Source organism: Solanum lycopersicum, chromosome 7, assembly GCF_036512215.1.
Source record: "Solanum lycopersicum chromosome 7, SLM_r2.1".
Taxonomy (NCBI): Eukaryota; Viridiplantae; Streptophyta; class Magnoliopsida; order Solanales; family Solanaceae; genus Solanum; species Solanum lycopersicum.
Window position 1 is genome coordinate 58149147 of NC_090806.1, and position 21337 is coordinate 58170483.

The 21337-nt window shown below is 36.2% G+C and overlaps 2 protein-coding genes across 3 annotated transcripts; one reads left to right on the forward strand and one right to left on the reverse strand.

Moving 5' to 3' along the window:
* Positions 1-2857: 2857 nt before the first annotated feature.
* Positions 2858-8311, reverse strand: LOC101266653 (probable serine/threonine-protein kinase PBL17). 2 transcript variants are annotated; one of them, XM_069286974.1, is made up of 6 exons: positions 7858-8311; positions 6671-7014; positions 4898-5033; positions 4429-4562; positions 4137-4260; positions 2858-3748 (listed from the first exon to the last, which is right to left on the reverse strand). In XM_069286974.1, exons 1-6 carry the CDS (start codon positions 7916-7918, stop codon positions 3222-3224), a joined length of 1326 nt encoding a protein of 441 aa, XP_069143075.1. In that variant the 5' UTR covers positions 7919-8311; the 3' UTR covers positions 2858-3221. The 2 variants fall into 2 exon arrangements, with proteins under 2 accessions (XP_069143075.1, XP_004243677.1); XM_004243629.4 differs by having other exon boundaries at positions 4429-4565.
* Positions 8312-10397: 2086 nt separating this feature from the next.
* Positions 10398-11486, forward strand: LOC101255713 (uncharacterized). The gene has a single exon (XM_004243863.1). It carries the CDS (start codon positions 10398-10400, stop codon positions 11484-11486), a length of 1089 nt encoding a protein of 362 aa, XP_004243911.1.
* The last annotated feature ends 9851 nt before the right edge of the window (positions 11487-21337 follow it).

Below are 21337 nucleotides of genomic sequence, written 5' to 3' on the forward strand. Positions count from 1 at the left end.
TAAGGAAAATCGCTGCTATAGCAGCGATTTGTTCAATGTAATTTTTTTAAAAAAAAAAAAATAAAACCAAATTGCTGTCAAGGCAGCGATTTTCCTTATCAATTTTTTATTTTTATTTTTTTAATAGCAGCAACTTTACGTTAATTTTTTTTTTAATTTTTAGCGATTTACCAATTTAATTTTTTTTTAAAAGTACATCGCTGCTAGGCGATTTACCGATATTTTTTTAATTTATGAATAAGTCGCTGCGCTGACAACGATTTATGAAAGTTTTCTTTATTTTTTTTTTAATTTTTAAATAAGTCATTATTAAATTGTCATTCTTTCGTTCAAATATCCCTACCCCTATTCTAATATTGATTTTAATTTTCAGTATTTTTTATTTAATAAGAAAAACTCAATCTAAATAATGTGACCACAATATTTATTATTATTATCATTATCATTAATAATAATAATAATAATAATAATAAATATAATATAATATGATACATTATATAACGAATGGAACAAGTTATTTTTTCTCCTCTAAAATAAAATAAAATAAAATTCTTTTTTTTGAATGACGACTCTAAGAAGCAGCCAAAAACAGATTCTTTTTCAACCCCTCCTTTTAAAAATTTAAAAAAAATAAAGAAAAATTTAATAAGTCGCTATCAGTGCAGCGACTTATTTTTAAAAAAATTCCTTAAAAATTATAAATCGGTAAATCGCTAAAAAAAATTAACGTAAAATTGCTGTCTTTGCAGCGATTTAAGCGATTTATTAAAAAAAATAATTGATAAGGCAAATCGCTGCCAAGTTAAAAAAAAAAATTTAAAAAGCAAATTGTACAAATCGTTGCTATAGCAGCGATTTTCCTTACCGTTTTGGTTTTAAAAAAATTATATATCGTTTGAAATTTTTGTTAATTTTTTTCACCCTTTAAGCTCCGGACTTGAGAAAATTCATTACAACTTAATCAAGTGCTTTTTTAAATGCAATTTCATAAATTTTATATAATCATATATTATTATAAGTGGGAAGCTCCTAACCTCAAAGTTGAATTACCATTTTGTCCTTCATTTAAATATTCTTTTTTTATGTACAAAATAAAAAATATATTCTAATAACTAAATACAAAACTAGATATAAATGGGAGCAGTTTTAAGGTATTTAAATGTGCATTATATTATGTATTAAAGATAGTGGAAGATAGAAAGTTATTTAGCGGAAGTTCAAGCATTTTAGAACTGAAGAATTATCTTGATGACACTTATTTCACATTATTATTGTCCACTTCAATGTAATTGTTAACAATTATATATATGGGATGTTCATGGATTATTTGATAAGCATAACTTGTGAATCAGTGAATGCAAAGATGGAGTCAAGCCACTCAAGAATTATTTTTCCATTCTCTCTTTTATCGGTAAGTTAAATCAAACAAATAATATGTTGCTTCTATTTTCTTAAATAAATAATTCATATTTATTAGCATTTTCGAATGTATTCACCATCTTGAAATGTGTATGCATGTGTACTTATGAATCATGATTTGAAATATGTAGGTTAAATTATCTCATTATTTTATATCATTTCATGAATTCATATAAAAGAATTTTAAATTCTTTAAGATAAATTTTACACATTTATAAATTACAATCAAAAGTGAAAGAAAATTCACTTTTAATTATTTTGTGTTTGTAGATAATCCTTTTATTTATTTATTTTTTTTATGAATGACAATGTGGATGTAAAAAATAAAACAACAAAAACAAAATGGATGGAACATATATAAACGAAAGGGGAAGACAAGAATTAAGTCAAAGGATACAAAATAGTAATGCTAGAGAAAACAATAATAAAGTAAGAAAAAAAAGGATAAAAAAAATTAAAGAATGATAAGAAGTATGAAAAATAACCATGATCAAACTATTGAAATTTTTGTTCATGCTACAAAGAAGAATAAACACACTATGTCATGTGAATGTAATATGAAGACAACTTATACACTTGTTACAAGTATATAGGTTAATTCAAACTTTGGTACAAATTGAGAAGGTATGTAATGTTTGTATTGTCCCATTCTTAGAGAGAAGTAACAAACTAATATATTTTAAGTTTCGACCTAATAACATAAAAGGTAAATTATTTATCACATTAAATTTCATTGTCCAAATTTGACAGGTTGCCAAAATATCTAATTATTTGACATTTACATTTTACGACAAAGAAGTCATTTATAAAGGTTGATTGTTCATTTATTTCATTTATATATTTTTTTCGTTAAATCATTTTTGAAATTCATCACAATGTGATTTTTATGTATCTTCTACAACATATTATATTTTTGTGGATCTCACGTGTAAAGCACGTGTTCAGAACTAGTTACAATAAATACTTGAATATGCTCTTATACTCGTGTGCTTTTGATCTAAATATGTTCTCGATTAGATTCATATGATAGTAGGACCTTTACGGCTCAATAAAGTAACTTTAGGAGCATAAATATAAGACAAATTATCAACATAGGGAAATATGGTGAATTTCACCTACTTTTAACCTTTTTGGAATATTTTTCTTATTTTGAACACGTTCAATTTTAGGCTAAAGATCTGGCATTAAACTATTTATACTTGAGACTTAATTCTTTTCTATTTTTATGGAGACCAAAATCCAACCACTTTACAGACAGGAAAATCATGAAAACTAAACAGATTGGTGATCTTATTTTAGTATGATAGGTAGCCTTTTGCATCATTACAACTTTACAACCATGACATGTCAAGCTTTACTCATACAGATCAATATCATCTAACAACAAATCCTTACACCAATGGGTTGCGGCAATTCAAATTTAATCGAGCTCCAAATGTAAACCAAAAAAAAAAATCCATTAAACAGCTCTTTGTTGGTTTCCCTTTTGAGACTCCATCCAAGAAGGAAAGAACTTAAAAAAAATTAGGGTCATATACCAATATATTTGGTCAAAATGATGCTAGACGCCTGCCTCTCCTTCGGAAAGACCTTATTGTTTCCCTAATATGACCAAATGTCTCATTGCTAAAACAGTTACTGAATACAACAACACAAAATAGACGCGAGTGACACGTGATGTCCTACAAATATTGATAGTTCCTGCAATGAAGGAATGCTTAGAGAAATGATATGTAACGCGGATTAACAAAGATACATTTGGTACAACATTAGCTTCATCTTAGATTTTGCTTGGTAGATTTTCAACTTCTTGAAGAAACTGATCCCACGTCGAGTACAAGATCAGGTGAAGGACTATAGAGGTCACACTCCTTTGGTAGCTCACTCTTGCTTCTTCCATTTGTTTGATTACTCTTTGATGCATCAGCTTCCCTTCCACTTTCACATTTGAGTGGGTTTGGTTTAGCTTCATACAGTGTGACACTGCCACCTCCAGTCATAAGAATTGCATCTTCACCTTTATCTTGTGGTTGAAGGCCTTCAAGTATTTCAACAACTTGACTCATGACAGGCCTTCCCTTTGGGTTTTGACTTAGGCATTGATAGGCTAGATTAGCAACTTTCAAAGCAGTTTTAGAGGAGTATTGACCGTCCAGTCTGGGGTCAATTATCCTGAAAAGCTTCTTGCCATGATTCAAGAGAGGCCGAGCAAACTCTACAAGGTTATGCTCCCGGCTAGGTTTACTTTTGTCCATAGCTCTCCTTCCAATGAGCATTTCAAGCAAAACAACGCCAAAACCATAAACATCACTTCTGGCTGTTAAATGTCCTGAATAATGCAATTAAACATCTTAGTTCACAGCATCAGGTGGTAGCGATGCCTATTCAAAGTAAACGATAACCAGTAAGGTGTATATAACATTTTGGTCTTTGGCTGCATAAACAAGATGCTCTGGTTTATGTAGAAGAATTTTAATACTTGAGTCTTCAAATCTGTTCCTTTGAACAGCTACAGAAGGCAAATGGATGTGCTATAAGTGTTAGAGAAGATAGCCAAAACATCAAATCACTAATTTTTTAAAGGTTGAGGAGAAATTGGGCATAAATGGGTCTAACCATCGTTCTTTGCTAGGCTCAGAAGTTACTTTACTACTGTATCTCATAAGCATTTATTCTGTGCTTGCCTGATTTGTGCAACAAGCAACCACAGGACTTACCGGTCATGACATACTCTGGAGCAGCATAGCCATAAGTGCCCATCACACGAGTTGATACATGTGTTTGATCTCCCATGGGCCCATCTTTTGCAAGTCCAAAGTCAGAAAGCTTTGCGTTAAATTCCTGCATCAAAATTTAAACAAAGGCAAAGATGGTATAGAACTTATAATCTCTTCTTAGAAAGTTGTAAATACCAGTTTTCTACTTCTCTTTTAACAAATGAACCTGAAGAACATAAACACAGAAAGACGCTTTGAAAGAAAAAAATACATCATGAAAAAGACAACTCACCGCATTCAACAAAATGTTTGACGTCTTGAAGTCCCTATATATTATAGGCCTTTCAGCCCCATGAAGAAAAGCAAGCCCTTTAGCAGCATCCAAAGCAATTCTCATTCTTCTTGACCAAGATAGAGTAGCACACACTTCTACAGCACAAGCCATAGTTGAAGAGAGGAAGAGAAAATTTTCATAGAGGACAAACTACTGAAAATACAGACCAGTTAAATAAGGATTTGGAAACAAAGAACAGTTTTCACGAAATATATCTTAATTTCTTTAAGTTCAGTGACACTGCACAGATAGGTGCATTGTCTTCATCATGATTATATAGAACTAATTCAAAATTTTAAAGTCTCTCTGAGAGTTTAGGAAGTAAATCCAAAATTCATGAGTGCCTGTTGTTTCTCTGTGTTCTAGAATGGACATTAGTCTTATTACCCTTTATCAACATGGACTGACATGGATACTGAGTACTCACTAGGGAAAAGGTGCTTTTCCAGGCTGCCAGATGCCATATATTCATAAACCAACAGTCTATGGTAATCCTCACAGCAATACCCTATCAGCTTCACCAGATTCGGATGTCGAATATGCCCCAAGTAATTCACCTCTGCCTGCATGTAAATGAGTTAAATAAAAGATTGATATGCCATTGAACAACAAAGTCGCTGAATTGGCTGCACATTCAAGAAAATTATCGTAGTAGAACTTACACCTGAGTGATTGTGGCAAGTCTGGTTCATAAGACAATTTTTTTCGTCGAACAGCAGACTAAAATGTACACGACCTTTACATGTCTTTCCACACTCCCAAATGCATCACTATTAATTTGTATGCGGTTGAGATGTAAAATATATTAATTGACATCAAAGAATTGATTGAAAACAAAATATTTGGTCTTTATATCACAAAGGAAAAAAAGAAAAAGTTGGACCACAAGTCAAATCCACTGAAGCATCTTGAAAAACACTACTTGTTTGAGTAGCTAGAGAAATAGACAAAGGCGATTGGCACAGAGATAAGTGACAAGTGGAAACAAAGAAAGAAATTTTGTGAAAAGAATTTATTAAAAGACAAGAAGCAACCAAAAACCATGGAAAAAACACAACAGATGAACCAGAATGATACAACTGCTTATAATTACAATCAGAAAACTGGAGAACTGACCTCTTTATATCGAATATTGGAGAAAGAGAAAGACACAAGGGCACTTCTGAACACAATTAAGTTGCATCATACAAAAATATGTAAGTTTCTTTTATTGTTCAATGGTTTACACGATTGTCCATGAAGCCAACATACAGAGTATGTTAGGTACGGAGGAAAACATTTTGAGAAAAAATTACTTCCCTAATGGAAGTATTGAAAACAAGTTACTAGTGGCATTCCACATTGATATTGCACCCCACCCCCCCACCCCCGCACAAATACCCACCCTTCCCTTCCAACACACCTCATCTTCATCCCACACCCCCTACCCTCCACCTCCACCTCTTAGTATATGTCTAGATTATATACAAATGCTTTTAGGATAATATTTTTTTGCTTGCATACCGAACACAAAGAAAATAAATAAGAAACCCATTTAGTTTCCGAGAAAGCACTTTGTAAGAAAAATATTTCCATCATACTGAACACACCCTCAATTTACACAGTTTCATATAAGTTATAAACATTCAGTCTTAGTAAAATAAGACGGAAAGATCATGTCGTTCAGGAGATTTGTTAACATGAATGTTTTGGATTAGACAACACAATTGTACCTCAAAAGCTGAACAGCAGCATGATATTACAACTAACATCACAATATCAAGCCACATTTCCACAATCAAGTCACCGTTATGCTTCAAAATAATAATCTGAGGAATCTATCCTAAACTTGGTGATTTCATCTAGTTTCTGGAGACATATCAGGCAGTATATGTTTTATAGAACTATCTATATGCTTCTCTTTTCACCTTATGCCACGTTCCCATATTAGCTTTTTATGCTGGGATATCATTAGAACGTAAAACATGGAAAACAGCAGCAGTATTTTACAATTTTCATGTCAACCCCCCATTTTGGTAGTGTCGGTGTTCAAAAATTCTGTAAAGTTGATGCAAGAAACGGATATGCTGATTTTATTGGTTCAAAGATATAAAGAATATCCTTTTACTAATCTAGTGACACTCAGAATTCCAAAGTTCAATTCTACAGAGACTGTAAATTAGTATAATGGTGTTTAATAGTCAATAATCTGAAATCCTACCAGCCACTCTCTGTCGCCCTGAAGACTTTCTGGATCAAGCTCCTTAATGGCAACATATGTGGTCTTGTATCCTGGTCTGACATTTTCATCAATAACTCCTTTGTAGACAATGCCAAACCCACCCTCTCCGAGTACCTTATCTGGTCGGAAGTGCTTGGTAGACAACTTCATCTCTTCATATGTGAAGATATCAAGGTCGCTACTCCCAGGATTCTGCCGCAGGTCCTTGACATTTTTGGGAATCACCACAATGCTGTTTGCCTTTTCGGGGTCATGAGCATTAAGATTTGCATTCTGGGGAATTACAGGATTTGATCTGGGATATGCACCAACTCCATGGCCAACTGGAAGTAAAAGAAAAAACAGAAGCCGTCAATTATCATATTCACATTAGATTCTCTTCAAGATAAGATACAATTTTTACTCAATTACTTTGCAGTTAGGAGATCCAATGCTGTAAAAGCCTTTTCTTTTTTTACATCAGATAGTATCATTCATGACATTTGCAGAGATTCTCATTTAGACAACAGCTATTATAGTCTAAGATGGAATGACAGCTTAGTAAACTGTCAGTTTTACCCTTTAAATCACCACGAAGTTTCACATCTCAAGGTCTTCGGGTAAGTAAAAGGTCAAAGTAATTTCCCTGATCAAAAGAATTAGGGCAATTGTGATTCAAGTTCAGAGGCAATGCCATCGAAATTTAGAGCCACAGGCTCTACTTAATTGATAATTCTCAAATGGTTACTGACATCCAAATTCCAATCAGACTGGCACCTTCCATATTTGGCAATCAGAGGGCCTTAACCATTTCGAGATTAGCAACAACGGTAATACCAATAATAGTACTCCCTCGTCCACTTTTACTTGTCCAGTTTCAAAAATCAAGATAATTTATCACTTGGAGCGATATAGTAAAATTGCCATTGGTATGCCAAGTCAATACTAGACAAGTAAAAGCGAAGGGAGGGAGTAACTTCACTATACTTTTGAAGTTCCATAAGCAGCATCACAATTCGCAACAAAAACAGATCAATGCACAATTTTCCATTTACACAACAATTGATCTTAATCAATGGATCCATCACACATATATGCTTTATAGTCACTGAACAATTTAAACTTGCATTCTATAACAAAACTATCAAAACCACCAATTAAAAAAAAAGAGAAAGAGAAAAAAAAACCTGGCTTGTTATGTGGTCGCGGTTCTGATTCATCTTCTTCAATACTAAAACAAGAACCCATGAAATCTGTCCTTAACAACAGATTTGCATTTCAGTTACCCAAAAGAAACTTAAAGATAAGATCTTTATGCACTAAAAATCCTTTCTTTTTCCTTAAAACAGTTTACTAAGTTGTCACTCTCAATTGCCAACAGAATCTGAAATGGGTAACAGGAAACTTGATAAATATTGCAAGAATCCGATCTGGGTCAGTGGGGATACTCCAAGAAATGTGAGGGGAACAGAGAAAAATCTTGTATGTAATGCAGAGAAGAAGAAGAAGAAGAAGAAGAAGGAAGGGTCTAAACAAGTGGAACCACTAAATTCATTTTAATTTTTTCGGGTTTTTTAAGAGAGTGTTTGATCTGATTATTCATTCAGTCAAGTGTTTTGGTAGGAAGATAATTCCAAAGGTAACAGCTGGAGTCTAACTTTACTTCGGTTGGACTTTGAATCCTTGAGGGTCCTCCTACCTTTGTCATAATGTTTTCCCAAATTGCCCTTTTCATTTGCTCATCCGAAGTTAGAAATTTGAAAATTTGAGTTTTTCAAGTTGTGATTTTATATTTAAAATAATGTCTACGTGTATTTTACTTGAAAAAAGTTAAAATTTTGTAAGAATGTGAGTAAATTAGTTTTTGGAACTTGAAAATTTATAAAGATTGATTGTTAAACGGCTATTTGATGAAAATCAATTTTCAAAATCAGATTCACTATCCATGATCGAGCACTAGTTTATTCTATTTGTTTTATATGGGATTTTTTTATGGAGATATAAAATTAGGCCCTAGTCATCCGTCTTAGTGAAAGAGAGTAATAGTTTTTTAAAAAAATATATGTATGTATAAATACGATAAAAATATATCATTGATACACAGAAAATATATTTTTATATTATTGTATAGCATTCAAGAGTATGTTTTAATGGTCAATTAATTGTACTTAGAATCATGAGATCTCACATTTAATTTTTAAAAGAGACCAAAATCGTACTAAGCAATTTCTTTTCATTTGTCTTAATTCTGATAAGTAGAATGACTTGATTGATAACTATTATTGATAGGAGGTGACAAGTATCTTATAGAACTAAACTATGTGTGCGCAAACTAATTCAAACACAATATCACATACAAACATACAAATGGCATACACAAAATATACAATTATGCTGTTGTATGTCTTTTGTACGTGAAATGGTATATATTTTATGTATCATTGTATGTCTAATAATAGAATGAACATACAAATAATATACACCCAATATATAACTATTCTGCAACTTGAAAAATTGATATACCCGCCATTAAAAATCACCATAACCATCATTCATCATCGAAGAAAGAAGAAGAAATATGACCACAACAAAATAATGACCTATTAGCATCACTATGTAATTTTGATTAACGTTGACATTTTATATTTCAAATTTATTTGGGACTACTACTAAAAATTTTAAGTTCATAATAGCTTGAAAATTGATTGCATATAAGTGACATTTGACGGAAATCACATGACAGTCTTAGAAAGTCAATTCTTGAAAAAGACACTCTTCATAAAGGAAAAAAAAAATACTAATGGCTAAGTAAGTTCAAACGCTCACCACGTGAATAACAAAACAAAATACACGAAGGATCTATTTCTCAAAGACATATCTATACGCCCCAAAACATTCTGACCAATTCATACTCTTGCTTTTTATTTATCTCATTTACTCATCGTAGCATCTCTCATGATAAACAGACTAAAAATATAGAATTAATTTAAGATGCATGGTTTGACCTCATATAACATAAGGTCTATTTTCTCTCAGACTTAAATCTAATTAGGAATTATTTTCTTCCTTGCACTACAACCACATGAAGATTTCCTTCGACAAAATACATTTTATTGAAATTCACTTGAATTTAGAAATTAGAACTAAAAGATCATAACAAAAATTATTATACGATTTGTTTAATAAAAAGATATTTTCCATTAATTAGTTAGTTGTATCTTGTTAGTTATATTGTTAGAAAGGTAGTTAGAGTTTGTTAGAGTTGTTAATGAAGTGTATAAATACAGTATGTACAGGTTGTTGAATACATGTTGAAAATACACAAACATTATATTTCTTCTCTTCTCTTCTCTTCTCTTCTCTCATCTTGAAGGTCCTCACATGGTGAAGATCAGGGATCTTAACATGGTATCAGAGCAGGGCCCGTCTCACCCGATGTTGGGGTCCCTAAAATTAAAATTGCCCACACACCAGATGCTAAGCACTGGGCGTGAGGTGGGGTGTTAAAGAATGACAAAAGTCCCACATCGGTGATTAATGAGATGGGTGGACTCTTTATAAGTCTTGGGCAATCCTCCTCACTTTGAGCTAGCTTTTGGGGTGTGAGTTAGGCCTAAGACCTAATTTAACAAATCGATCTCATATTCCTTCGATCTTCTCTGTTTCTGGTTCACGTTTCATCTCATTTCTTTACTGTTTCGGTTTTCTCCTGTTCGACATCTCAACAATGGTGAATGCTAGTTCACCTGCAGCTCTGGAAATTGGAGCTGAAGTAGTACCTACTTTGGTAACAATCGATCAACACCATCCTTTGTTTCTTCAGCCCAATGATACGCCAGGTAGTTCCCTAATTTCGATTAAACTAACAGGCCCTGAGAATTATGCATTATGGAGTAGCTCAATGCGAATTAGTCTATTAGGTAAGAGCAAGTTAGGATTTGTGGGTGGTCGATATCCTAAGGAGAAATTTGATGCTTCTCTTCATGATTTGTGGGAGAAATGTAATGCCATAGTCCTTTCATGGATTATGAATTCTGTATGTACTGAATTACTTAGTGGAATTGTATATGCTACAAGTGCATATAAGGTGTGGACTGATCTACAAGAACGATTTGACAAGGTTAATGGATCTCGAGTCTTCTTCCTTCATTCACAAATTTCTACTCTTAACCAAGGAATTTCTTTGGTTTCAACCTATTTCTCAAAACTAAGAGAACTATGGGCAGAATTTGATGCATTGATGCCATGTCCTGGATGTAATTGTGCTGAGTCTAGGAAATATGTGGAACACTTTGAGTATCAACGCCTTCTTCAAATTCTGATGGGTTTAAATGAGTCTTACTCACAGTCTATAAATCATATCATGATGATGCTTCCTACTCCATCAATTAATAAGGCATATGCCATGATCATTTCTGAGGAAAGTAGAAGATCTCTGGGTTCTTCTTCTTCTTCTTACAGCTCTGAAATTGCTGAGGGGACAACTTTGTTTAGTGGTAAAAGCAACTCAAGTGTACGCACTAACTATCAGGGGAATAATTCCTCTTACAAGGGCAGAAGCAGAAGGAGTGATCTCTACTGTGATCATTGTCATCTCACAGGTCACACAAAAGCAGTTTGTTACAAGTTAATTGGATATCCTCTAGATTATAAATTCAAGAAGAAAACAGGGTCATATATCAAAGAAAATAAAACTGGTAAGGGCAATCCTAATCCTAGTGATATTGGAAATCAGTTTGGGGGTCAATCTGCCAATTTTGCAGGATCTTCTCACATGTCTAAAGGTTCTACTGATGCATTTGGTGCTATTCCTTAATTTACTGAACAACAATACAAACAGATCTTAACCATGCTTGATTCATAAAAATCTGAAGTTGATCATGTAGCCTTGACAGCAAGTATGATCCCTCATACTACTATAATTTCAGATGATGTTAAGTGGATAGTGGATTCTGGTGCTTCTAGTCATATGGTTAGTTCTGTTGAGTTGTTATCCCACACTACAACAGTAAACAATAGTGGTCTAGGCAAAGTTCATTTGCCTACTGGTAATGTAGTCAATGTAACTCACACAGGATCATCCTGTCTCTTTCCTGGTCAGAGATAACCAATGTCATGCATATTCTTGAGTTTAAATACAATTTGTTGTCTGTTTCTCAACTGACAAAGGAGCTTCAGTGTGCTATATTATTCTATCCTGATTTTTGTATTCTTTAGGATCTCTCAAGTGGCAAGGTGAAGGGGATTGGTAAGGAAGAAAATGGCTTGTATGTGTTCAATCAGGTCATAAGAAATCATTTACAACAAATGTTGTTGCTGCAGCTACTAATGCCTGTTCTTCATCACTTGGAGTGTCTTCTACAGATTCTGATAGCTATAGCATGAGTATGAATCTTTGGCACAAGAGGTTGGGTCACACCTCTTCTGTTACTATAAGCAAGTTGTTTGGTCATAATTCTACACATTGGGACAAATGTATCAAGAGTTGTAATGTGTGTCCTTTAGCAAAACAAACTAGACTGTCTTTTCCATTAAGCACTACTACTTCTGAGTGTTGTTTTCAGTTAGTTCATGGTGATGTTTGGGGTCCTTATAGAGTTCCTACTCATAATGGAAAAAAAAACTTTCTTACACTTGTTGATGACTATTCTCGATATACTTGGTTGTTTCTACTACCTTCTAAAGCTGATGTTGTTGTTGTGATTAAGGAATTTCTGCTTATGGTTCAGACTGTTTATTCTTCTGTGGTGAAATGTCTTAGGACTGATAATGGGTGTGAGTTCTTTAACTCACAAATGAATGGATTGCTAAAGTCTTTTGGTACTGTACATCAAAGTTCTTGCTCTTACACTCCACAACAAAATGGAGTGGTAGAGAGGAAACATAGACACATTTTAGAAGTAGCAAGAGCTATTAGATTTCAGGCAGGTGTACCATTGAAATTTTGGGGTTATTGTGTGATCACTGTTGTATACATCATAAATAGACTGCCTTCTGCAATCATTCAAGATAAATCTCCTTTTGAGAGACTTCATAGACACTCACCTTCTCTAGCTCACATGAAAGTGTTTGGCTGTTTGGGGTATGTAACTCAGGTAAGAAAGGTGGACAAATTTTCTCCAAGAGCTATTCCTGCAGCATTTCTTGGTTACTCAGTGTCCAAAAAGGGCTATACTATGTATGATTTGGAGTCCAAAGTATTTTTGACAAGTAGGGATGTCTTGTTTCAGGAAGAGGTTTTTCCTTTCAAGACAACTTCCACTTCTCCTTATCATTTGTTTTCCTTGAAGGAAGATGAACTGCAGTCATCCTATATAGAGAATAATGCTCAATCATTCAATATTCCTGCTCCTGATCCTTCCTCTTCTGTTCCTTCTATGGATAGTTCTTCAATGGGTGATGCTTCTGTTTCTGAATCTTCAACACTACAATCTCTAACAGTTCCTGTTACTAGATTATCTTCCAGGACTACTAAGACTCCCATTTGGATGCATGACTATGTCTCCACAAGCAAAGGAAGTACACATTGTTGTTATCCAGTATCTGATGTGGTTAGTTATGATCACTTATCACCTGTGTGTAGAGCTGCTTTGGCATCTTATTCTGTCATCAAAGAACCTACTTCTTATACTGAGGCTATTAAAGATCCAAATTGGGTGGCTGCTATGCAATCTGAAATTCAAGCATTACAAGATAATCACACTTGGAGTTTAGTTGAACTACCAGCTGGAAAAAAACCTATTGGGTGTAAATGGGTGTTCAAAGTTAAATACACATCTTTTGGAGCTGTGGAAAGGTACAAGGCTTGACTTGTAGCTAAAGGTTATAGCCAACAAGAGGGGTTAGATTACACTGAGACCTTCTCTCCAGTTGCTAAGATGGTCACTGTCAGGTCAGTTGTGGCTGTGGTAGCAGCTAAACATTGGTCTATTTTTCAGATGGATGTTCATAATGCTTTTCTTCAAGGGGATTTAGTGGAGGAAGTGTATTTGGAGGTTCCTTCTGGTTTTGCTAGCCAGGAGGGGAATCATGTTGTCTGCAAATTACATAAGTCTTTTTATGGACTCAAACAGGCACCTAGGCAATGGAACAAGAAATTCACTGATGCATTGATACAACTTGGCTTCTCATAAAGTCATTTTGACTATTCCTTATTCACCAAGACAGTTCAAGGAGAGTTGGCAGTTGTTTTAGTTTATGTGGATGATTTGCTGGTGACAGGAAGCAGTACAGATCTGATTCTACAAACAAGGAATGACTTAAAGCTAAAGTTCAAAATGAAAGATCTTGGAGAATTGAAGTTCTTTCTTGTAATTGAATTTGTGAGATCACGAAAGGGAATAGTGATGAGCCAAAGGAAGTATGCATTGGAACTAATTAGTGAGTTGGGATTGAGTGGCTCTAAACCAGTTAACACACCTTTGGAGACAAATCTGAAACTTACATCAGTTGACTATGATGATTTTATAACTAAGGAAGCAGGTTCTACAAATGAAGATATATTACTTGTTGATCCTACTCAATATCAACGGCTAGTAGGAAAGTTATTATATCTTACTATGACTAGAGTTGACATTGCATATGTAGTGCAAGTGCTAAGTCAATTCATGCACAGTCCCAAACAATCTCACATGAATGCTGCCTTAAGAGTAGTGAAATATATAAAAAATGCTCCAGGTCTTGGTCTTCTAATGCCCTCAGATAGTTCTGGAAAATTTGTAGCATATTGTGACTCTACCTGGGGTAGTTGTTTACAGACTAGAAGGTCTGTCACAGGATACTTAGTGAAGTTTGGCAATGCTATAGTGTCTTGGAAGTCAAAGAAACAAGAAACAGTAGCTAGAAGCTCTGCTGAAGCAGAGTTTAGAAGTATGGCTTCGGTTGTGGCTGAAGTAACTTGGTTGATTGGTTTGTATAAAGAGCTGGGAATCAGTATTGAGGTTCCAATATGTCTCTATTGTGATAGCAAAGCTGCTATTTCAGATTGCAGCAAATCCCATTTTTCATGAAAGAACTAAGCACATTGACATTGATTGTCATTTTGTGAAAGACAAGATTATACAAGGTGTTATCAAAACTCATTATGTTTCTACTAAGGAACAGCAGGCAGATCTATTAACCAAGAGTCTTGGCAGGCAACAACATGAACACTTAATGACCAAACTGTGCTTGAAGGATGTATTCAAAGCATCAGTTTGAGGGAGGATGTTAAATAAAAAGATATTTTCTATTAATTAGTTAGTTGTATCTTGTTAGTTATATTGTTAGAAAGGTAGTTAGAGTATGTTAGAGTTGTTAATGAACTGTATAAATACAGTATGTACAGGTTGTTGAATACATGTTGAAAATACACAAACATTATATTTCTTCTCTTCTCTTCTCTTCTCTTCTCTCATCTTGAAGGTCCTCACATGGTGAAGATCAAGGATCTTAACACGATTACCCTTAGCTTCTCAAATTTTAATGATAGAAATATAACCTTGCAAATAATTAATTTTATGTGAATAATATTAGTTGAAAGTTGAAAAAAGGAGTATTTTAAAGTAAAGTCGCAAAATAGTCTTAATATATTTGGAAATAGTTGTGTCAAGACATGACGCATACTCGGAGAAGGAAAAACTTAGAAGTTTTAAATTTTTATAGGGGAAAATCATTAGTTTTATACTCTTTAAAACTAAATTTTCAAACTTCAAATTCTTTATTTTAAATTGAAGTAGGAACAATTGATCAAATGAAGAAAAATAAAATTGTGTCACAAATAATATTTGAATTTAAAGTTTTAAAAATAGTATCTTCATGGGCGGATCTATTAAGGCCCGTGGGGTTCCACGCCATCTACGAACTTTGACGGAAACTCTATTTATATGTAAGTATTTATATATAATATATGTATAAATAGTAAACGTGTACCCATATAATAAAAGTAATCTTTGGCAGTGGTAGACCATCTACTTGATGGGTCTTAGTTCGCAGGATCAATTCCAGCTAGGCAACGTTGTTTTTTTTCAACTGCAGAAAGCGTTTTTTTTAAACCACATGAGGCACGTTTTCTTTTGTTTTTTGATTTTTTTTACTTATTATTAAGTACTAATCAATAATTATCTTTTAACTAATTTTTAGACTTTTTTTTATAAGATTAAATATATGATAAAAAAGAATCTCTTCAGCGTTGAAATTCTGACTCTTCCTTTAAATTTTTGAACAACAAAAAATTGTCATTAATTAAAGCTTCAGCCTTCCGTTCATCGCCCAATCATGCTCTCTTATACAGCCACAAGATGAATAATTCTGTTTGAATCTAAAATTGATTTGATCAGTGAGTCTACTGAGCATTAGAGATGAATCCAAAATTTAAAGAATTTGATGCACCAATACTACCTTAATTTAGGTAGTTGATGAAACTTTTACTATAATTAACGAATAATGTAGTATTTGATTAGTAACTAATGGCTAAAATATTATTTATAAGCTAAACTCAAAATAAAAATAATGAAATAAGACTAAATCGTATTTCCACGAGTGGTTCCTCTAGCTTATACCAACTATAGAAGGACACCTCTTTGCTTCTTATGGGTGCACTGTTGATTATATCCTACTTTATGTGAGTTTTTCACGATAGATATACATATATACACGTGATTCTTTTTTAAGGTTAACGGATGTACATGCACCCCTATCATATCATGTGGGTCCGCCTCTGCTTAGCCCTATGTAGGTCTGCCTCTGCTTGGCACCCAGTGACTCTAAATCCTAGATCCGCCTCTGAGTATCTCGTACTTTATATATATATATATATATATATATATATATATATATATATACATGAATTTATTTTTAAAAAAGTTAAAAGAACGATCTATGAATAAAATAATACTTTAAATTTTATAGGAAGGAGTACTAATCCTAATAGGACTAGGATTAGTACACAGTAAATACTAATATTATTTAATACTATTTATTCAATACTATCTGTTATTATCCCCCCTCAAGTTGAGCTGAGCGGAAGCGAACGGAAGCTTGGAACTGAGGTAATCGTGTTGTCGGCTCGGGAGAGGCTTGGTGAGAATATCAGATGGTTGTTCTTCAATGGGTACATACTGCACAGTCATGGTGCCGGCCTGAACTTCATCGCGAACAAAGAGACAATCGGTATCAACATGCTTCGTTCTGGTGTGTAGGACGGAATTCTTGGCCACACAGATGATTGATTTGTTGTCACAATAGAGAGCAGGAACAGTGTGAGTGGCGCGGAGTTCGCGAAGAATATATGTGACCCACATGGTCTCAGCAGCAAGAAGAGCAAGGGCGCGATATTCAGCTTCAATCGAGAACCGAGAGATCTTGGGTTATTTTTTTGTACACCAGGAGATCAGGTTCGGCCCTAAAAAAATGAGAAATCCCGATGTAGATTTTTTGTCATTTTTATCATTCGCCCAATCTGAATCTGAGAAACCCCGAAGCTCCAAGTCCCCGGGTCGAATGAGTAAACCACGACCAAGAGTGCCAAAAATGTACCTGAGAATGCGTTTTAGACAATGGTAATCATGTTCACTTGGTTGATGCATGCGCTGAGCAACTCGGTTGACAGCAAACTGGATGTCAGGACGGGTAATGGCCAGATACTGTAGAGCCCTAATGAGGCTGCGGAAGTGGGTGATATCCGAAAAGGGGGTGTCGGCTTTATTCGTAGATGAAGAGACTGCCATCGGTGTTGGTTGACTGGTGCATTTTTCCAGTCCAGCTTTCTGCAACAGATCTCGAGCATATTTTGACTGATGAAGAAACAAGCCGCTGCCTGTCCGAGAAACCTCCATTCCCAGAAAATAATGTAACGGGCCAAGGTCCTTCATTTTGAAGGTAGTACGTATAGCTCGAGTGACATCCTGAATAAGAGCTGCAGTAGAGCCTGTAATAATGATATCATCTACATAGACAAGAAGAATGACTATATCGTGTGCTGAATGTCGAGTAAACAGACTCGTGTCGTGTACGCAACGCGTGAAGCCGAGTCCCTGGAGGAACGTTTTCAGACGTGTGTACCAAGCATGGGGGGCTTGCTTGAGCCCATACAGAAACTTCTGGAGTTTGCAAACATGTTGAGGGAAGCGGGGATCAACATAGCCCGGTGGTTGCGTCATGTAGATAGTTTCATCAAGCATGCCATGAAGAAAAGCATTGGAAACATCCAACTGATTGATGAGCTAATTGTTGCGCACGGCGAGTGATAGTACCAGGCGAATGGTTTCCTGCCGAATAACAGGACTGAATGTCTCGGAGTAATCAAGCCCATACTCTTGATTGTAGCCTTTAGCAACCAAACAAGCCTTGTACCTGGAAATACTGTCATCTTCATTGTGTTTAATTTTGTACACCCATTTACAGCCCACTGGGTGCCGCCCATGGGGCTTAGGTACAAGAACCCAAGTTTTCTGATCAGTCAAAGCCTTAAACTCGTCATCCATAGCATGACGCCAATAAGTATTTTTTGAGGCAACAGAGTAGGTTGTTGGTTCACTATCCGGAAGGGGTGTATTTGGTAGTATGGTAGCCTGAAAGGTTTTGGGTTTAAAGATACCGGCTTTGCCACGGGTTAACATGGGATGAGTATTGGGGGGTGGCACGGGCGGTGGTGATTCAAGGGTGGCCGGGAAGGACCCAAAACGGATCGGTCTGGAGATGTTGTGGGTGTGGGGTGGTTCGGGTTGGTTGTGAGTGTGGGTGGTGGTTGCGGGTGTATTGTGGGTGACGGTCGAAGGGGTGTTGAGGGGTGGTTGGGTAGTGGGTGGAGGTGTGGGAGAAGGTGGTGAGGGACCCTGTGAGTATGTTGGAAAAAGGGGAAGGACGCCAATGAATAATGTATTTGTGGAGGAGGAAATAGACTCGTAGGAAAACTCATTTTCGACAAATTTGACATGACGAGATATGTAGACTGTATGAGTTTGTGGGTCAAGACAGCGATAACCCTTGGAGGTAGGATGATAGCCCAAAAAAATACAAGGACGGGATCGGGGTTGTAATTTGTGAGTAATATGAGGGCGTAGCCAAGGGTAGGCAAGACACCCAAAGACGCGGAGGTTGGTATAATTGGGAAGTTCTTGGTAAAGGATTTGATAGGGTGATTTGTTGGAGAGGGTGTGACTGGGCATTCTGTTAATGAGGTAGTTTGCGGTGGCTAGAGCTTCTACCCAAAAGGAGACAGGGAGATGAGATTGATGTAGAAGAGTAACCACCGTTTCAATGAGATGGCGATGCTTACGCTCAGCCACCCCATTCTGTTCGGGAGTGTATGGATAGGAGGTTTGATGTATAATTCCCACGGATTGCAGAAACTGGCCAAAGATGTTATTTACATATTCCTTTCCATTGTCACTTCGAAAAAGTTTAACATGAGAATTGAATTGTGTTTTGACCATTTTTTCATAAGTGACAAAGGTGGTGTATCCTGTGATTTGTGTTTTAGTGGGTTTAACCAAGTGTATTTTGTAAAATCATCCACAAAATAAATATAATAGCGAAAATCAGTAAATGAAGGAACAACAATAGGGCCCCATAGGTCAGAATGAATAAGTTGAAAAGGTACAGTTGTACGCTTCTCAGATAAAGTAAAAGGTAATTTATGAGATTTAGCAATTGAACAGGAGTCACAATTGTTTACATGAATGGAAGAAAAAACTAATTGAGACATTAAAGAATTTATTATTTGAGTAGACGGGTGACCCAGATGACTGTGCCACAACAGACTGTGACCATCAGCCGAAAGAGCCACCGGAGCCACAGGAACGCTTTTTGAAACTGGGTGGGCAGACGAACTTGTGCCAGGAAGAACATACAGACCATGCTCACATGGGCCCTGAAAAATCACCCTCTTGGTAGTATTGTCTAGGATCTGAAAATCATTAGAGGTGAACAAGAGTAAGTAATTATTGTATTTTGTGAATAATGAACTGAAAGGAGATTGGTTTTAATAGAAGGGACGAGGGTAAGGTTACCTAGGTGAAAGATAGAGGTGGGGGTTTTAATGGTACCCGTGCCAGTATGAGAAATATTAAGGGACTCACTGTTGCCAACAGTAGTACCATTGGAGCCATGCTATGGATTTGGAGCGTTAAGCTTGGATAGATCAGAAGTAACGTGCATGTTGGCCCCAGTATCCAACAGCCATTCAAAGGAAGGGCCGGCTTGAGATGCATAGTTGGCACGGTTATCACTATTTCAGCTCTCCTCATACTGAAACCAGCAACGAACAGCGGTGTGTCCTGTTTTCTGATAGATTTGACAAGTTGGACGATCCCGCTCATAAGTGCCCTGCCCGCCGCTGCCGAAGGAGTGCAGGCTGTTGTTGCTGCCGTGCTGCTGACCGTCGTACGATGGACGACTTCCCTGCCGACCACCCACGCCCGCGGCCTCCGCCGTTTCTGCCGTAGCCGCCGCGGCTCCCCTGCCGGCCGCCACCACGCCCCCTGCGATAGTTCTGGCTTGCGGTGAGGGCGGTGGCCGGCTCCATAACAGCGGCTTCTCGGAGAAGAAGTTTGCTTTCCAGATCCACGTTGATTTCTTCACTTTTTAGCCACGAGGAGAGAGTAGCCAGGTCAACGGGCGTTGGACTGATGCGAACCGCCTGTTTAATGGAGGAGTAAGCTGATGGGAGCCCCCGAATGATGCACATGACGAGATCTTTTTCGAAAATGATTTCGTTCACGGTATCGAGGGCTATGATGATGGTGGAGACCTCGTCTAAATACTCTGCCATAGTTTTCGTGCCTTTGGTAATTGTGTGGAGACGATCACGCAATTAAAAAATATGAGAGTGGGAAATTGATGCATAGCGTGTTGCGAGGGCCGTCCACAGGGCTGAAGCAGTTGTGTAGGATCAGACGTGTTTCTTAACCGTGAGAGAGATGACCGCAATCAAACATGATCGAATCTGGCCATCCATGGCTTTTCAGGCGGCATGGGCCGGTTGGCGGAACGAAGGGCTAAATAGCGAGAGTTATTCTCTGAGCCGGTCTGGATTTCCAACGCCTCGGGAAACTGGTCGAGATATCTGATTTGTCCGTGGTGGTGATGACTACCGGCGGCGGTTCTGTGCTTCCATCGATGTATTTGAGAAGGTAATTGGCCTCAAGGGCTGTAAGAACGGTGATTTTCCATGTAGAGTAATTTATGTCTGATAATTTTTCGGGAATCAGGGCATGAAGATGCGTGAAAAGGAGTTTAACGCCAGAAGGAAGTGAATCGAGAGGATCCACCTCGGTTGTCATGGCTGCCGCCGCCCAAGAGAAGAGAGGGAACGATCGGTGCCCTAAAGAAAGAAAAAAAAACTAGAGAAAAGAAGATCTAGGTTTTCTGGCTCTTGATACCATGAAGGAATATTGATTGTATTAAAGTGTTGACCTAATAAGGAAATACATGGGAGATATATATAGGAGATATAGGAAGGAGTACTAATCCTAATAGGACTAGGATTAAGGAGTACTAATCCTAATAGGACTAGGATTAGTACACAGTAAATACTAATATTATTTAATACTATTTATTCAATACTATCTGTTATTATGAACCAACATATAAATAAATATTAATATTCAAGAAGTATTTTGATTGAAGTTATGTCTAAACTCGAAACGCTAATTGAACTCATGAACAAACGATTATACTAAGGTCTGT